The sequence below is a fragment of the Paralichthys olivaceus genome, chromosome 22, assembly GCF_024713975.1.
Source record: "Paralichthys olivaceus isolate ysfri-2021 chromosome 22, ASM2471397v2, whole genome shotgun sequence".
Lineage (NCBI taxonomy): Eukaryota > Metazoa > Chordata > Actinopteri > Pleuronectiformes > Paralichthyidae > Paralichthys > Paralichthys olivaceus.
The window spans coordinates 14,974,923-14,990,000 of record NC_091114.1 but is presented as its reverse complement, the minus strand read 5'-3'; the positions used below and the strand labels follow the sequence as shown (position 1 = coordinate 14,990,000).

The following is a 15,078-nucleotide window of genomic DNA, read 5'->3' as shown; positions in this document are numbered from 1 at the left end:
CGTCACATTCCTCTGGACTGTGGTCGCACCGGGATAGCTGCTGTGTGAGAGAGAGAGAGAGAGAGAGAGAGAGAGAGGTTGGGTTCAGGCATGGGACTGCTGAGGCAGGGATCTGTGTCGGGGCTGAACAGCGGCCAGTGCACACGCTCGACCACATCAGCGAACAGGTCGACCTTTCAACTCCTCACCAGACGTACGGGGGAGAAACACGTAGACGTGAGGAGAGAGAGAGAGAGGAAGAGTTGGGGAAAGTGCAAAATGTGAACAGAAAGGCGTAAAAGAGGGAGAGAGTTTTTTGTGAAAGGATGGAGGAGGAGGAGGAGAGCGGATGAATGAATCCAAAGGAAGATGACAGGAGGAGAGGGAGGCGGAAAAGAGCGAGCGGGAGAGAGAGCGTTCTGGCCAGATTGTGAACTCGCTGAGACAGAAAACAAGACGTGAATGCGTGAAAGTGTTGACGGAGCGGAGCAAAAAGCGAGGGATCGGGAGTGAAAGTGTGCAGTCAGGTGAAAGTGATACGGCGGGTGAAATGAACACACAGGGTGGTCCCTCTCTCGCTTTCTCTCCGTTCTTCTTCCCCCTCTGTCTCTCTACCTCTCTCGCTTCGGGAGGCTGACACTTCCCTTCATCCGTTTGACCGGTCACAGAAGGGGGGGGGGGGCGACGACGGATAGAGGGAGAGGAGAGGGGTGAAAGAGCGAGACGAGCGCAGAAGAAAGAGGGAGCGAGGGGAAGGATGAGCAGCAGACGGACATTTAAATGCTCGCCCGCCGATCTATTGGAAGAGTCAGAGAGAGAGAGAGAGAGATGGAGAGGGGGACACACAGAGTCAAACACACGTCGACACGAACAGGTTGAGCGGAACACAGCGACGTTTGTCAACGCTCATGTAGAAACGACACGGGTGTCATGACATCATGTAACTATGACGTAAAATGTAAATTGTCACAATGGCTGAAAAACATACAGTTGTGTGATCGTGGAAACGGACGGCGAATAGAAATAACGAGTCAGTGTCGTAAAAACCTTCCCGTCGTATTGTTTTCCTCTTATCTTCCTCTCCCTCGCGTCGCTCCTTAACCCTCGTCCAACCCTCGTCTTCCTTTTTCTTCCCTCTTAACGTGCGATTACGAGTAACGGCGGCTGATGTCTGTGTCGAACGCTCCGCAGAGACACACGTAAACACACGCGAGTCAGAGGGGGTGCAGAGCGAGGTCAGTGGGATAAGTGTTGGTGCCAGGGAGGGGTGAGAACTCTCTGCACGACCCTCAGAACAGCCTTATCTGATCTCACACACACACACACACACACACACACACACACACACACACCTGTCCCTCCTGTCTGCTTCACATGCATTTTATCCTCTTATATATTACACACACACACACACACACACACACACACACACACACACACACACACACTCACACACACACACTCACACACACACACACACACACACACACACACACACAGGCTGGAGTGTAATAAAGCAGTTTGTGTTTTTGCTGCGCTGAAGATAAAGCAGCAGAAAAAAAGTCTGTGTCCATAAAGTTCAAGTTATTATTTGTGTGAGAGAGTTCACGTAGTGTGTGTGTGTGTGTGTGTGTGTGTGTGTGTGTGTGTGTGTGTGTGTGTGTGTGTGTGTTCTCTCGGCCCCTGCCTCAACTTCCTGTCCTGTCTGTGGCCGGCCTTATCGGCATGACAACAGGTCAGCCTGTGGTCACGGCGAAAGGGTCATTCAGCGAGCTGATTGGACGGGGCGGGGAGCCGCGGTTCGCTACTTCCGAGCGATGGTCAAGTAGCGGTCAGGAATCGGTGGAGGGGTAGCGACGGGGTGCGGCTGGAGGGGGAGGTCAAGGTGGTTAAAACTCAGTCGCACTTAATGCTATCTCTCTCTCTCACACACACACACACACACACACACACACACACACACACACGTCTTCAGTCACAGAAAATAATGACTCTCAAACATATTAAACACAAACACACACACTGACCATGTGGTGACCGGGTCAGGTCATTGTTCTGCGTTATCAGTCTTGACCTCTCCGTCTGTCTCCCCGATATGACCTGCATCTACACCCCTTCCTGTGTGTGTGTGTGTGTGTGTGTGTGTGTGTGTGTGTGTGTGTGTGTGTGTGTGAGAGAGAGAGAAAGACTCTTACATGTCAAACCTAAAAAGTTTTGACCCTTGAAACTCTCTCGACTCTTTCCTGTTTTGGGTTTGTTGGGGAGTCAGTGAGACGGCTTGTTTTTCTGCATCTGCAAATTAAAGACCTTCCTGCAGTTGAATTGTTCGAACCTCGGACTCTGTCTCGACGTTTCGTGTCCCAACCCTCTGTCAAACTTGTTGCATTTGTCGAAAAAAGTCCTGTGCTGTTTTACCCAAAAGCTTTTTCCCGACAGTGTGTGAAGTATCATAAGTTTTGTTTCCTGATAATCCTCTCACCGTCCTTGACTCACAATATCCATGTCGTGAGCTAAACTTTCTCTAATTTGAGTTTGATGAAAATCAACATATTTTATTCTAACTTCGTTATCAGTTAAACAGATCCTGAAGAACTGACCTCAAATCAGCTTTTTTAAGAAAAAGTATTTGAATCCCTGTAAAACCACTGAATGTAGAATAAGCACGAAAAGAACTCGACTGGTGTTGGAGGCTTGTGTGAAGTGAGAAGTGGACGAACCCGAAATGAACTCCCGGCCCGGAATTAACCTCCAAAAAGTGTCTGGCGGCGAGTTAACGTTAGAGAAGTGGCCGAGTTGACCTTTTTAAAAAGTGCTTGAATCTAAATGGAGCTCGGAGCGAAGCTTAAACCTGTCGTTCCTCCAGCGCTGTTTGTTTTGGAGTATTCCGTCTTTATTTGCTTTATCAGTGCACAGAGCGGCTCCCAGCAGGCCCCTCCGACTTCAGCCCGCACTCGTTTATCGTCTCCCCGCTCCTCACTCACTCCTTCTTCCTCCTCCGTAACATCCAGTTACCCTCCGTCTGACCTCTGTCGCTCGCTCCTTTCCCTTTCTCCTGCAGACCTGTAATATTTCCCCGATCATTCTTTTTGACTTTTCTCTCTCATTTACATCCCCTCATTCTCTCTCTCTTTCACTCTGTCTCTGTCCTTCTGTGTCTCTCGCTCGCCCTCTCTTCGTCTGTGTAGTGTCTAATTGACAGCGGAGACCCCTGGTTGAACCACCAGCACTCTTCTCTCGTTTTTGTTTCTTTCTCTTCTTTTTTTTTTTTTTTTTCCACACTTATTCCATTTCAGCCCTCTCACTTTTTTTTTTTAAGGAGGAGTGGGGGGGGGGGGGTCGTAGAACTTCTCTGTCACCCCTTACGGAGAGAGAGAGAGAGATGGGGTGAGTAAGAGGATGAGGAGGGAGACAATGGTGAGGGAAGGAGTTAGAGACAAAGCAGGAGAAGGAGAAACAAAGTTAGTCATGTGAGGAAGGTAGCTGAGAGTTCAGAGGAACACGCCTGTGACACGAGGAGGAGCCGTGTTCTGATTCCGTGTCTCCAAATCGCGCTCAGTCGACAGACGCATCACGAAAGCAGGAATCTGTGATGCTGAGTATCAGTGTGATGCCGCTGCTCGTTTTTCTGTTTCAATCAAACGTCTGCGTTCCTCAGCGAGTGATGAAACTTCAACTGAACCGAAACACAAACGCAGCGTTGATTATTTCATTAAATATTGTTAACTTATGTTGGACGTCACCTTTAACTCTCAGCAGCTTTTGTTCTGGTAACTGAGTCTAATTTATGTTTTTGATTAGCATAAATTAAATATAATTGGCGAAAGCTGCTGCTTGGCAATCATCCAGCCTGCTAACGTGCCTTTGAGCAAACTCCAGTGCTGCTGCACCGTAGCTGACCTCCAACCCGACACAGAAAGATAACGTCTCTATAGGGAGCGATAAAATACTCCGATTGTATCTCGCTGCTTCTGTATTTTATTACCCTGCTGCTGATTAACAAAGCTCAGTGCACGTTGAAGCAGCGGAGGCTGAGTTGTGTTGTGGTTGCTGGCGGTCGGCCGGCGGTCGCAGAGATGAGGCTTCGGGCAGATGCACACAGATACAAGCTCTTGGTTTTAATTTGATTTCTGGCCCTCCGGCGAGGAGGAGAAGTCAGTTCCCTGTTGCGAGGGCTCAAGATGGAGTGATTCAGTCTTTGTGTGGATTCATACGCTCTTGATTTTAAGAAGAATGCTGAAAAGAAAAAAACGTGTGTGTGTGTGGACGTTGAAGTGAAAGTGGAGCTGAGTGTGACAGTAGCCGGGCAGCGTTGACTGATAACCTCTGAATGTGACCTCTGACCTCTTGCTTTCAGGGGTCAGGAGCGGATTCGGGGTTAAGTGTAAAATCCTTTTTTGCCGCAGGTTGTGAGTCAGCTCGTGACAGACGAGAGAGATGATGGAATGTGTTGTCACTGATTCAGTCATTTAGTTCCAGCTGCTCAGACGAGAGGACTTTTCTGTTTTATTTCATTAAACTTTTAATGGTCATCTCTGGTGTTTAACTTTAATTAGTAGTTTGTGCTTTAATTTAAAGCCTGATAAAGAATTAAAAGCATTTAATAAACTCATTATTTTTATAATATATAGATATATATATGTATATAATGAATATATCTTTTTTAGTCTTCAGTTTGATTGTTTCTTTGCTGTGAAATTCATCTCCAATATTTATTCGAGTAATTAACTTCCCTCTGTTCTTTCCTCTGAGACCTGGAAAACCAAACTTCTCTTTTATTTTGTGGCCATGTGAAAACTCTTTTCCTCTCTAAGTGACCTTTCAACCCTGAGAGGGAGAAATTCATGGACGACAGGCGTCTGTTGTTGTTTTGTTTTCCTGATAAAGATGAAAAACCTCTTGCTCTGTTTTTAGTGAACTGAAGGACACATGTCAAAACGCTCCGTCCTCATTCACCTCCACTGACGGCCAAGTCATTCTTTCTCCTTCTTCTTCTTCTTAAACATACTCCAGACCGACAGCAGGAGAGAGATGATTGACAGGTGTCAGTGCGTTGTGTGTGTGTGTGGTGGGCGTGACCTTTGAACTCAGACGAGGATTCAGTGATGAAGTGAGGAGAGAAGAAGTGAGAGTAAGATACTCATTTAAGTCAGGGGCTTAATTCCTCCCTCGCTCTCGCTCGTCCTCTTTCATGTTTAAGTTTGTTCTCTTAATAAATTCTCAAGTATATAATTATCATCGTGAGTTATTTTCCCGATGGTTGACGAAGTAAAATACCCGTTATCCGCAGCGTGTAGTGAGCTGTGGACGGTGAAGAGGATGAATGATGGATGGATGGATGTTGGATGGACGGAGGGATGTTTTGAAAGAATGTACCGGAGACACAGACGGGTGCCAACGTGGCTGCGTTTCTTGATAAAAGTCTAACTCTTTGCTTTTAGCGACCTCTGACCTCGCTCCTGTCAGATTTAGAGGAGAGATGGACAGCTGTGAGAGGAGTGGATGTTGGGAGGAGAGGATGGATGATGGAGGGAAAGAGAGAGTGAAGGTATGCAGGAGGGGAAAGAGTTTGTCTGATTTTAATCAGGGAGATTTTTTAATCGTCTTTTTTCCGTCTGTTTAGTCGATAAAACGATCTTTTGGTTCAGGGTGTTTGGTCACAAACTTCTTCGCGGAAACGTTACATAATCACAACCTGTGTGTGTGTGTGTGTGTGTGTGTGTGTGTGTGTGTGTGTGTGTGTGTGTGTGTGTGTAAACATGATGAATTCTGGGTGACCCTGACATTTGGCCGTTACGAACGGGAACACAGCGATTCCCTGACGTTCCTAAACAAATAAATCCGGCCCACAGCCGGAATAACCATTAACAAGTCTGCTAAACACCGAGGGGGAGGACGAGAGGAAACGAGAGGGAGAAGACGATAGGAGAGGTTGAAAGTATCGATACAGGGGGAAAGAAGAAGACTAAAGAACGAAGGCAGAGCAGAGAAGTAAAGAGGAGGAGGAAGAGTTGTAAATGGAGAGAGGGAAACTGAGGAAGAGAGTAAGAAGAAGGGGGAAGTTAGAGGTGTAAGGTGGGAGTACAGATGGAGAGGAAAAGAAAGGAGAGATGGAAAGAGTGTAACTACAAACAGAAAGATAAGAAAAAGAATAGAAGAGCAAGAGGCAGTAGACGAGGACTGAAATGGAAAGAGGGGAGGGATGGAAAGATGTGCAGATAGAGAAAAGGAATGAAAGAAGGGATGTGAGATGGATGATAAGATGAGGGGAGCAAGAGTGCAGCCACAGGTGGAACGATAGAATAGAGAGAGAGAGAGAGAGGTGAAGCTGAAATAGTGAGAGGTGGGAGAGGAGAATGGAGAGATGAAATGTCGAAAAACGGGAGAGTGAGGAAGGAGTGATGGGTTGAATGAGAATAAGGAAAAGAGAGAAGGGGGGAGGGGGGGAGAGAGAGAGAGAGAGAGAGAGAGAGAGAGAGAGAGAGAGAAGCCCATTAGCGGAGAAGAAACGAGAGAAAACAAACAAGAAGATGTGAGAAAAAAACACGTCACTTTGTTTTTCTGCTCGTCGAAGAATAAGAGGAAGCAATAATGTGTGTGTGTGTGTGTGTGTGTGTGTGTGTGTGTGTGTGTGTGTGCGTGTGCGTGCGTGTGCATGTGTGTGCATGTGGGGAGACGGGAGCGATAGCACGGGGGAGGTCATGGCGAGGTGAGAGAGGGGGAGCGAGACGGAGAGAGAAGTTCAGCGAGAGGTGAAGAGAGAGACCTGCACTTTCTTTCCATGAGTGTGTGTGTGTGTGTTTAGGGTGAAACGGGGGTCAGGTGTGTGTGTGTGCGTGTGTGTGTGTGTGTGTGTGTGTGTGTGCGTGCGCCGGGCGAACATGCTGGCTCGTGTGCCTCCTTTTTTTTTGGGAAAGTTTTTTTCGTCTTCTTCTTCTTCTCTTCCCATCAGTCTTATCTCCCTCTCCTCCTCCTCCTCCTCCTCCTCTTCTTCTTCTTCTCCTCTCCTAATGTTTGTATCCTCCGCTCCTCCCTCCTTCCAAATTTACCTACTGACCTCAAGTTCACCCAAAACTCTCCCTCTCCATTACTTTGACCGTTCCTCTCCTCCGCTCTTCTTTCTCCTCTCCTCCACTCCCTCTGTCCTTTTTGCTTCTCTCCTCCACTCTCCCCAACTTCTTCTTTCTCCTCTTCTTCATTTACTTTTCTTTCACCTCTCCCCTCATCCTTCTCTCTTCATCTCCTCTTTTCAATCAGTTCCACTTTTCTTTTGTCCTCCTCCTCTTCATGTTCCTCTGTCTAATCTTCATCCCACCATTCTTCACCTCTCCTCTTCTCACTTCTTTTCATCTTTCTCTATCTCCCCTTTTTTCATTCTTTCTTCCTCCCCCATATTCTTTTGCTTTTCTCTTATTTCTCCTCCCTATCATTCTTCACCTCTCCTCAAATTCTTTCTCTCCTCTTCTACCAATTTCTCCTTTTTATTCTTTCTTGTCTCCTCATCTTCTCTCCTCCTTCTCTTTTTACAATTCTCTCTTCATTCCACTCTTTCTTCCTCTTCTTTCCATCCAGTCTGTCTTTACCTCTCCTGTTCTATTTCCGTTTATCACACCTTCCTTTCTTTCTCCATCTATCTTCACTCCTCGTCCTCTTTTATCATAGTGCGCCGTCTTTCCGCTTCCTCTCCTCATCCCTCTTTCCTTGTTTCCACTTGTTCTTTTCCTTTAAAGAATTGGTCAACGTCACAGTTACAAAACCTAAAGTTTGAATTTGTGCGTCAGAACTGTCTTTGTTGCCATGGCTACGCGTTGACAGCTGATCAGAAGCCTGTGGTCAAGGTGGGGCGTGGCATTTCTAACGCCATCGACCAATAAGATCGGAGCGAGACAGCCGACCAGCGAACGTTCTGTAGACCATTTGTTTTCCGTTATCTCCGATACACAAATAACGACAGAGGGGGAAAAAGGAAAGAGATGTACTGAGCGTGATTCCAGAGTGAGGACGAGTGATCCGGTCCTAGATAGCAAACACACACACACACACACACACACACACACATTTGTTTTCTGTTATCTATGATACAAGAAGAACGAGAGAGAGGAGATAGAAGAAGAGATATGATGAGCGATGATCCAACATAACATGCAAATCTCAGGGACAGCAGCTGCCAGCTCGTGTGTGTGTGTGTGTGTGTGTGTGTGTGTGTGTGTGTGTGTGTGTGTGTGTGTGTGTGTGTGTTTTCAGGGTTATTTGTCTTTAACGGACATCAACAGTTTTATCTGGCGTCACTTTCACTTTGTATTTACTTCTTCAGCTGTTTGTTCTCTCTTCTCTTGCACCTAATTAACTGACTCATAACATCAGAGACCCATGACATGTGTACTTGTATGGAACTGTGTGTGTGTGTGTGTGTGTGTGTGTGTGTGTGTGTGTGTGTGTGTGTGTGTACCTGTGTGTGTGCATGTACAGCCTCTATGTGTGTGTGTGTTTTTGTGCTTCTTTATACGGGAGGATTAGCAGGTCAAACCTCGGCCGTGCGAGGGTGAACTCGGGGACAAAGGAGGGACAGCGAGCGAGCGGAGAATACAGAAGTGAATGGACCAGAGGGAGGAAGGGAGTTAGGGAGGGAGGGAGGGAAGGAAGGAGGGAGAAGAAAACACTGATATAGAGAGAGATGGTGGGAGTGGGAAGAAGGAAGGGAGGGATAGATGGAAGAAAAGTTCAGGAACCGTTCGTCTCCTAAGTCTCCCTCCGCAGCCAGATTTAGAGGGAACAGAAAATATTCAGGACACTTCCTGTTTTCCTGAGAGACTCTGACGAGGTGACTCCAGGTAAAAGATCTCAACTCGTCACGTGTTCAGTTCAGAGCCAATCACAGCGAAGATAAAAGAACATCCACGTGATCAGAGAGTTTTACATCATTCACAGGTTTAGTCTCTGGAACGTTTTCTCAGCTTCATGAGTTCGTTTTGTTTTCACGTTGTAATTAAGGGAGAATTTATTCTGACGGTTACGAACGTCCTGTCGTCATCACCTACCGGTACTTGACCCTGATTGGTTTGTAGACGTCTGACGTGGGCGTGTTGTCATTTGCGGGGGGGGGGGGGCGAGTGAGCTTCATTTGGTTGCCACGGTAACATCATGATGCTTTCACTAGCAGCTTCATCTTGTTCTCCTCGGTTTTGTGAATTGAAGAAATGAAGACTAATAGTGTTTCTTTGTTCCTTAGTTTCCTGTGAGGTTCTCGTACTGAGAAGTTTTAAATAACTTGATTTTAATGAGATTGTAGAAAACGTCTGAGTCTGCGTACGGTGGCATCGAAGCACGACTCAGCAGTTTTTGATTGACTTCGAAGAGACGAACACATTTGTTCTAAATCCTCGAAGTTAAAGTTTCCCTTGTTTCTTCTTCAAAACCTCCTGTTCGTTATCACCGATCACTCGTCCATCCTCTGCCCTCGTTCTTATCTATCCATCTTCATCTGCCCTTACTTTACCCTCTCTCTCTCTCTCTCTCTCTCCATCTGTCGCCCTCCATCTCTGCTCTCTCTTATTTTCTCGCTCTCTCCCACATGTGGTTTTGGTCTCCATCCCTCTGTACTGCGTCCCTCCCTCCCTCCCCCCCTCTCCTCCTCCTCTCTCATCCCTCGCTCACATATGGTTTCTCTCTCTGGATCTGTGTGTGTGAGTGTTTGGTGTTACCCAGAGTTCACTGGGGCTCCTTGCTCATATGTGTGTGTGTTTTGCAGACAGAGATAGAGAGACAGAAAGTGTGTATGTCTGCAGTCCGACGGGCGTGTGTGTGTGTGTGTGTGTGTGTGTGTGTGTGTGTGTGTGTGTGTGTGTGTGTGTGTGTGTGTGTGTGTGTGTGTGTGTGTGTGTGTGTGTGTTAGGTGGAGTTCAGCAGGGCAGCAGCAGGTTATGCAACAGTTTCTAATGTGAGCCATTTCGAGGAAGACTTAACCTTTTCTCCGTCCCTCCTTTTCTCTTCTTTCTTTCTCTTTTGTTTGTTTTTGTGTCCGAATGTAAAAATATTTCCAGCTGTAAAACAAAAATCTACAAATTGAGAAATACATTTGATCCCTGTAGCGAATCAGACACTTGCACCATTAAATTTATTTATTTATTTCAGTGTTAAATTAAATTTGCAGTCAATGTTTTATTCGTTATTAATTTTCAGGCTGAATTAATTAGTTTTATTCAAGTTTCATTTTCAAATTCAAGGTTTGATCTTTTAAAGAAAGAGGAATGTTAATACTTTGGCTCTCGTCATAGTTTAATATAGTTTATGAATTTGATCCACAGAACAACCAGGTTTGTTTACGCCCATTGTGACTAATCAACATTTTTTAAATGTGTTTATGTTCTCGCCACTAAACTGGATCATTTTAAACCCCAACAACCAGGATGTGTTTCTGAGAATAAACAGGAAACAGAGTGTTTTCATTCAAATGTCTCTTCCTGTCTTTCTCTAGTTACTGGAACTGTTCACTCAGTGGGACTGGTCGACGTACCTCGCTGACTACGGCAAATCCACCTGCAAATACCTGAGAGTGAACCCACACACTGCACTGGCCCTGCTGGAGAAGTGAGTCCTTGGTTCACACACTTTCCTCCATTCCTTTTCCTCCTGTTATTCCTGGATTCATCGCTTCTCTGCTGGAATCCATTCAATTAGGAGTTCATCTGATCTCCAGAGGCGTTAATTATCGAAAACACAAACCGTCGCTCCTCTCTTCTTCTTAGTATCTTGTAAATTGCGTTTATTTGGGCTTTGATTGAACAAAATTAGTCGTAAACAGACGATTAAATAAGTTTAGAAACGTATAAAAGTAAACAAGAGTGAGATTTCTCCCTTTGTGCATTTAATTTTAAATCTTTTTATTGGCTCCTGGTAATGTGCTACATAAATAAAACTCACTTCATATCAAGATATAATCCTAAAATCTGGTTCAAATGTTTTTTTCAAATCAGAGCACTTTTATTTATGCAGCACACTTGATAACAAGTGAACTTCTGTTCCTTCTTCCTTCATTTGGGGGAAATACGATGATTGGCTTTTCTTTTTGGAGAGTTAGATGACAAGTTAGAACATTGGTCGTGTGATTAGCTTAGCATAAAGACTGGAGATAAGGGGAAACAGCTAGCCTCGCTTTGTCCATCTTAAAAGAATACATCTACTTCTGTTTGTTTAACTTGCACATAACTAAGTAAAATGTAACATGGCGAAATGATGTTTTATTATTTTATTGCCTTGTTTCTTAAATTTTGATAGTTTTAAATATCATTTCTCCCATTGCTATTATTTACTATGACTTTTTCTTGTTTTTGCAGTGTAAACATTTTAGGCAACATTTAACGTTAACAGGAACTCAGGTCGTAAATCTGACACGTTGAATTACTCAATGCATTTAAACAAACAGACATGAGATGAACTTCAACACATTTATTGATAATATCACAACATCTCTCCATCTTTCTTTACCTCCATCTCAGCTGATCTTTCCTGTTTCCTGTTTGTCCTTAATGTTGTTTTTTACTAGGTTATTTAAACCGTGAGTATCGTCTCTGATGTGTGTGTGTGTGTGTGTGTGTGTGTAGTGATAATGAATTGTAGCATGTGTGTGAATACTGTTTGGATCACTACTAAAGTGTGTGTTTATGAGAAAGAGGAATTTAATCTTCCCTTTTTGTAGGTGTGTGTAAAATCACACGTACGTCCTGATGTTAATCACTGTGACGTTATCACTAAAACAACTGACACATTATCAGATAATCAGTGAAGAGGCTGAGCTGCTGTAGAGATAAACACACACACACACACACACACACACACACACACACTCTGTTCAGTCGATCGTCTTTAACCAGGTTCAGTATTTTCTCTCTGGAGCTCCAGGAGGGCCCAGGCCCGGTGGTCCCTCTGTGCCCAGGAGGAAGCACCCTGCTGGGGCTTGTCTGGTCTGCTGGGCCCCCTGAACTTCCTGGAGGTCCACAACAGTTCAGTGTTCTGTGACAAAACACACAAGTGCACACATGCTGAGACACACACAACACACACGTTTGTTTAACAGGTGACTGGAGCAGTCCGTGTGTTCACACTGAGGATGCTTGTTTGTAATTCTCACACTAAACTTGAGTTTTCCTGCATATTTCTGTTCTAACTGCATTAAAACCCTGAGAAGATAAAACAGCAGTTTTCTCTCCCTCCTCTCATCCTCTCCTCCTCCAGGATGAGGGAGACGAGCAGGAAGAACAACGTCTTCGCTCAGTTCAGGAAGACGGACAGAGACCGACAGAGACTCATCGACACCGTCATCAAACAGCTACGCAACGTCATCGCACAGCACCACACCTGATCGGGCGGCGGGCTCCACCGTCTGATCGGCTGATTGAATCCATCACTTAACTGCATCAACCACTGACGCTTCTGTTCACCTTCACTTCCTGGGACTCCACTGGACAACAGGTATACACACCTGCAGCAAGCTCATTGGATGACGAGCTTGTGCTGCGCGATCCGATTGGTTTGTCAAAACCACTTTTTTCTGGAATCAGGATCAACGTCATCTTTCAGTTCGTCTGAAGACGACGAGGAAGAAACTGTCCTGACTCCTCGTGGTTTGATCCGAGCGTCTCCTCACCCACAGACTGAACTGTGTGAGCTTGAGGAGGAAAACGGAGCGCTTCCTTTTGTTATTAACTTTTCAAAAAATAGCTTCGCCTGTAGATTTTGTCTTATTGTCAACAAATCGCACAAAAAGACCAAAACCAGCGATGAGATACGGTGCTTAAAGTTTCTTACCTCCGGCCTCGTCCTCCCAGGGCGATGGAGGACACGTGTTAACGGCTCAGTTGCGGTTACACACTCGCGGCTTATACCTCCCCCCTCCCCCTCACCTGATGGTTGTTGGTGTAAGTTCTGAGACAAAAAAACATTTTTGGTTTCGGTCTTTTCGCTGGATTTGTTGACATTATTCAAAAACACATCATCTGCCTTATTCTTAGAATTGGAACGATTATCTGGTGGAATCTGTTCTTTTTCTTCATGTGGGGAAAAAACTATTAAATCTACTTAAGTTTCTTAATTTGAAGTATTAATCACTAAAACCACATTCTCTTCTCGTTTGTCTTTAAACTTTATTAGAATCTTTCAGTTGCCGGACGCCATTAAGCCTCGTTGTTACTGAGGAAATTGTGAGTCCGATAATCGCGGAAACTCCCGTTGATTTGGTTCGTAAGTTACGTGGAGTCACGTGGAAACTGTGCGTGAGAATCTTTGCGTAGATTGAATTTTTGAGTCAGAAGCGTCAAACGATAACGTTGATATTTACCTTCCTCGGTTGCTGACGGCCTTCTGTGTCTTCCATACTGTATTTTGAATGTACACTCGCCTCCATCTTCATTTCAGGTTGCGATGTTTTGAAGCACTGAACTCGAGATCAGGTCTGGAAGAGAAAAATAGAGAGAAGCGGTCGTGAGTAAACAATGTCCCCTTAACCTGCTAATCAAAGCCGGACGTTGACGCGACGCGGCAACCGTGCTCCCTCCGAATTCACAACCTGCGAACACTTGAATGGCCGCTCGGATGTGGGAACCTCATTCCCACATCGTCGTGGTGGGAATCAAACGGTGAAGGCGCGCGGGGGGGTGTTGTTCCTCCCCTTTTCAGTGGGGGACGTCGCCTGAGCATTTGTACTCATGTATCGACAGCTCGGTCTTAAAGACGGCGATGACGCCTCGATTTGACAACTGTTCTAAAGTGACATGTTTTGTTCGTTTTTAAGTAGAAAGAGACTATTTTGTGTAAGAACCATTGTGCGCACACACACACACACACACAGTCATGTCTTCCATACGTGTGTGTGTGTTTAGGACGTTATTATATTCACACTAGATTATTTTTGGATTCTTTTCTGCTCTTCTTCTTTTTTTTAACTCGGGTGCAATAGTAGCATTGGAAACTGCAGGATTGTGTATGTGTGTGTTAATTGTTGGGCTTTGAAAAGGGATTCAAACTTAAAATTCCCTACTGACGTGCACACGCTTTAATTCTTCCGCTTCCTCCCTGTTCCACAAAGGTGGATGTTTTGATCAATTGCGGTGTGTGTGTGTGTGTTCACTGTGAAATCAACTGTATGCTGATGTGTATTTTTTCTTCCATCCTCAGCTGTGTCATTTTTAGGGGTTTGGGTTCGGTCGCACATACACAAATGTTTTAGTGGTGAACCTTCGCCTCTCGTCTAATCTGTGCCACCGAGGAGGAAACATTTGCTTCCTGCTTTGTCATTTTTGACCTGAGATATTCGTGTTGCATTCACGTATGTGTCACCGTGCTGTTAGTAAGGGAACGGGGCAGTTGCTGTTGAATTTGCCTTTGCTGTGTTCTTTTTTATTTTCCTGCCAATTACGCAGCAGCTCTGTGGCGTTTGGGCCCTGGACACAGTTTACTGAACATCCACTCTACATGTACAATAACAAGGGATTTCTGAGGTAAGAACTCAAAGCTAGAGCTTTCAGCCACGCGTGTGGATCTGATCGCTCCAGTTGTTGTACAGATGTTAAAGTTGCAGATTTTGGACAAATTCAATTCTCAACATTTATTAGTAATACTCCAATCCTTTGCTTGAGAGCTCTGGGGCAATAGTGTTAAGACCCAGGCATTGAAACTGACAACCATCAGTGTCCAGAGTCCTGACGCAGCAGACGCTACTGCGGCTTTGTTCTGTATTTTGTACGTGTAAATCTTTAATGAGACGGAAGCACTGTAAACAAACCTGTTGCATTAAACCACTAACACACGGAACTAAAGTAAACATTTGCAAAAAAAAAAAATGGCAACAGAAAAATATGGAATAAATGTTTAACTGTTGAATGATGTGTCACGACTGTTTCTTGATGTATTTTATCTGTAACTTATCATATTTTTTTATGTTCAAACACAAACCAAACTACTACTACAAATCGTCTCCTGACGCTGACTCTGATCACTGTGACCTTTGACCTGTCAGACAGCGTGGGTGTCTGCTGTGAAGCACGTGATTAACCACTGTGTGTGTGTGTGTGTGTTTGTGTGTTTGTGTGTGTGCTGCAGGTGGGAGTT

At 45.0% G+C, this 15,078-nt stretch overlaps 1 protein-coding gene across 3 annotated transcripts in view; it reads left to right on the top strand.

The window, feature by feature from the left end:
- Window positions 1-14,850, top strand: part of exoc6b (exocyst complex component 6B) — a 65,991-nt gene extending 51,141 nt beyond the window's left edge. For all 3 annotated transcript variants that reach the window (XR_011239977.1, XM_069519066.1, XM_069519065.1), the window contains 2 exons: window positions 10,451-10,563; window positions 12,208-14,850. Coding sequence is in view for 2 of the 3 variants with exons in the window: in XM_069519066.1 (XP_069375167.1) it covers window positions 10,451-10,563; window positions 12,208-12,334 (240 nt within the window). In the remaining variant the exon portion in view is untranslated. The remainder of the gene's footprint in view (window positions 1-10,450; window positions 10,564-12,207) is intronic.
- The last annotated feature ends 228 nt before the right edge of the window (window positions 14,851-15,078 follow it).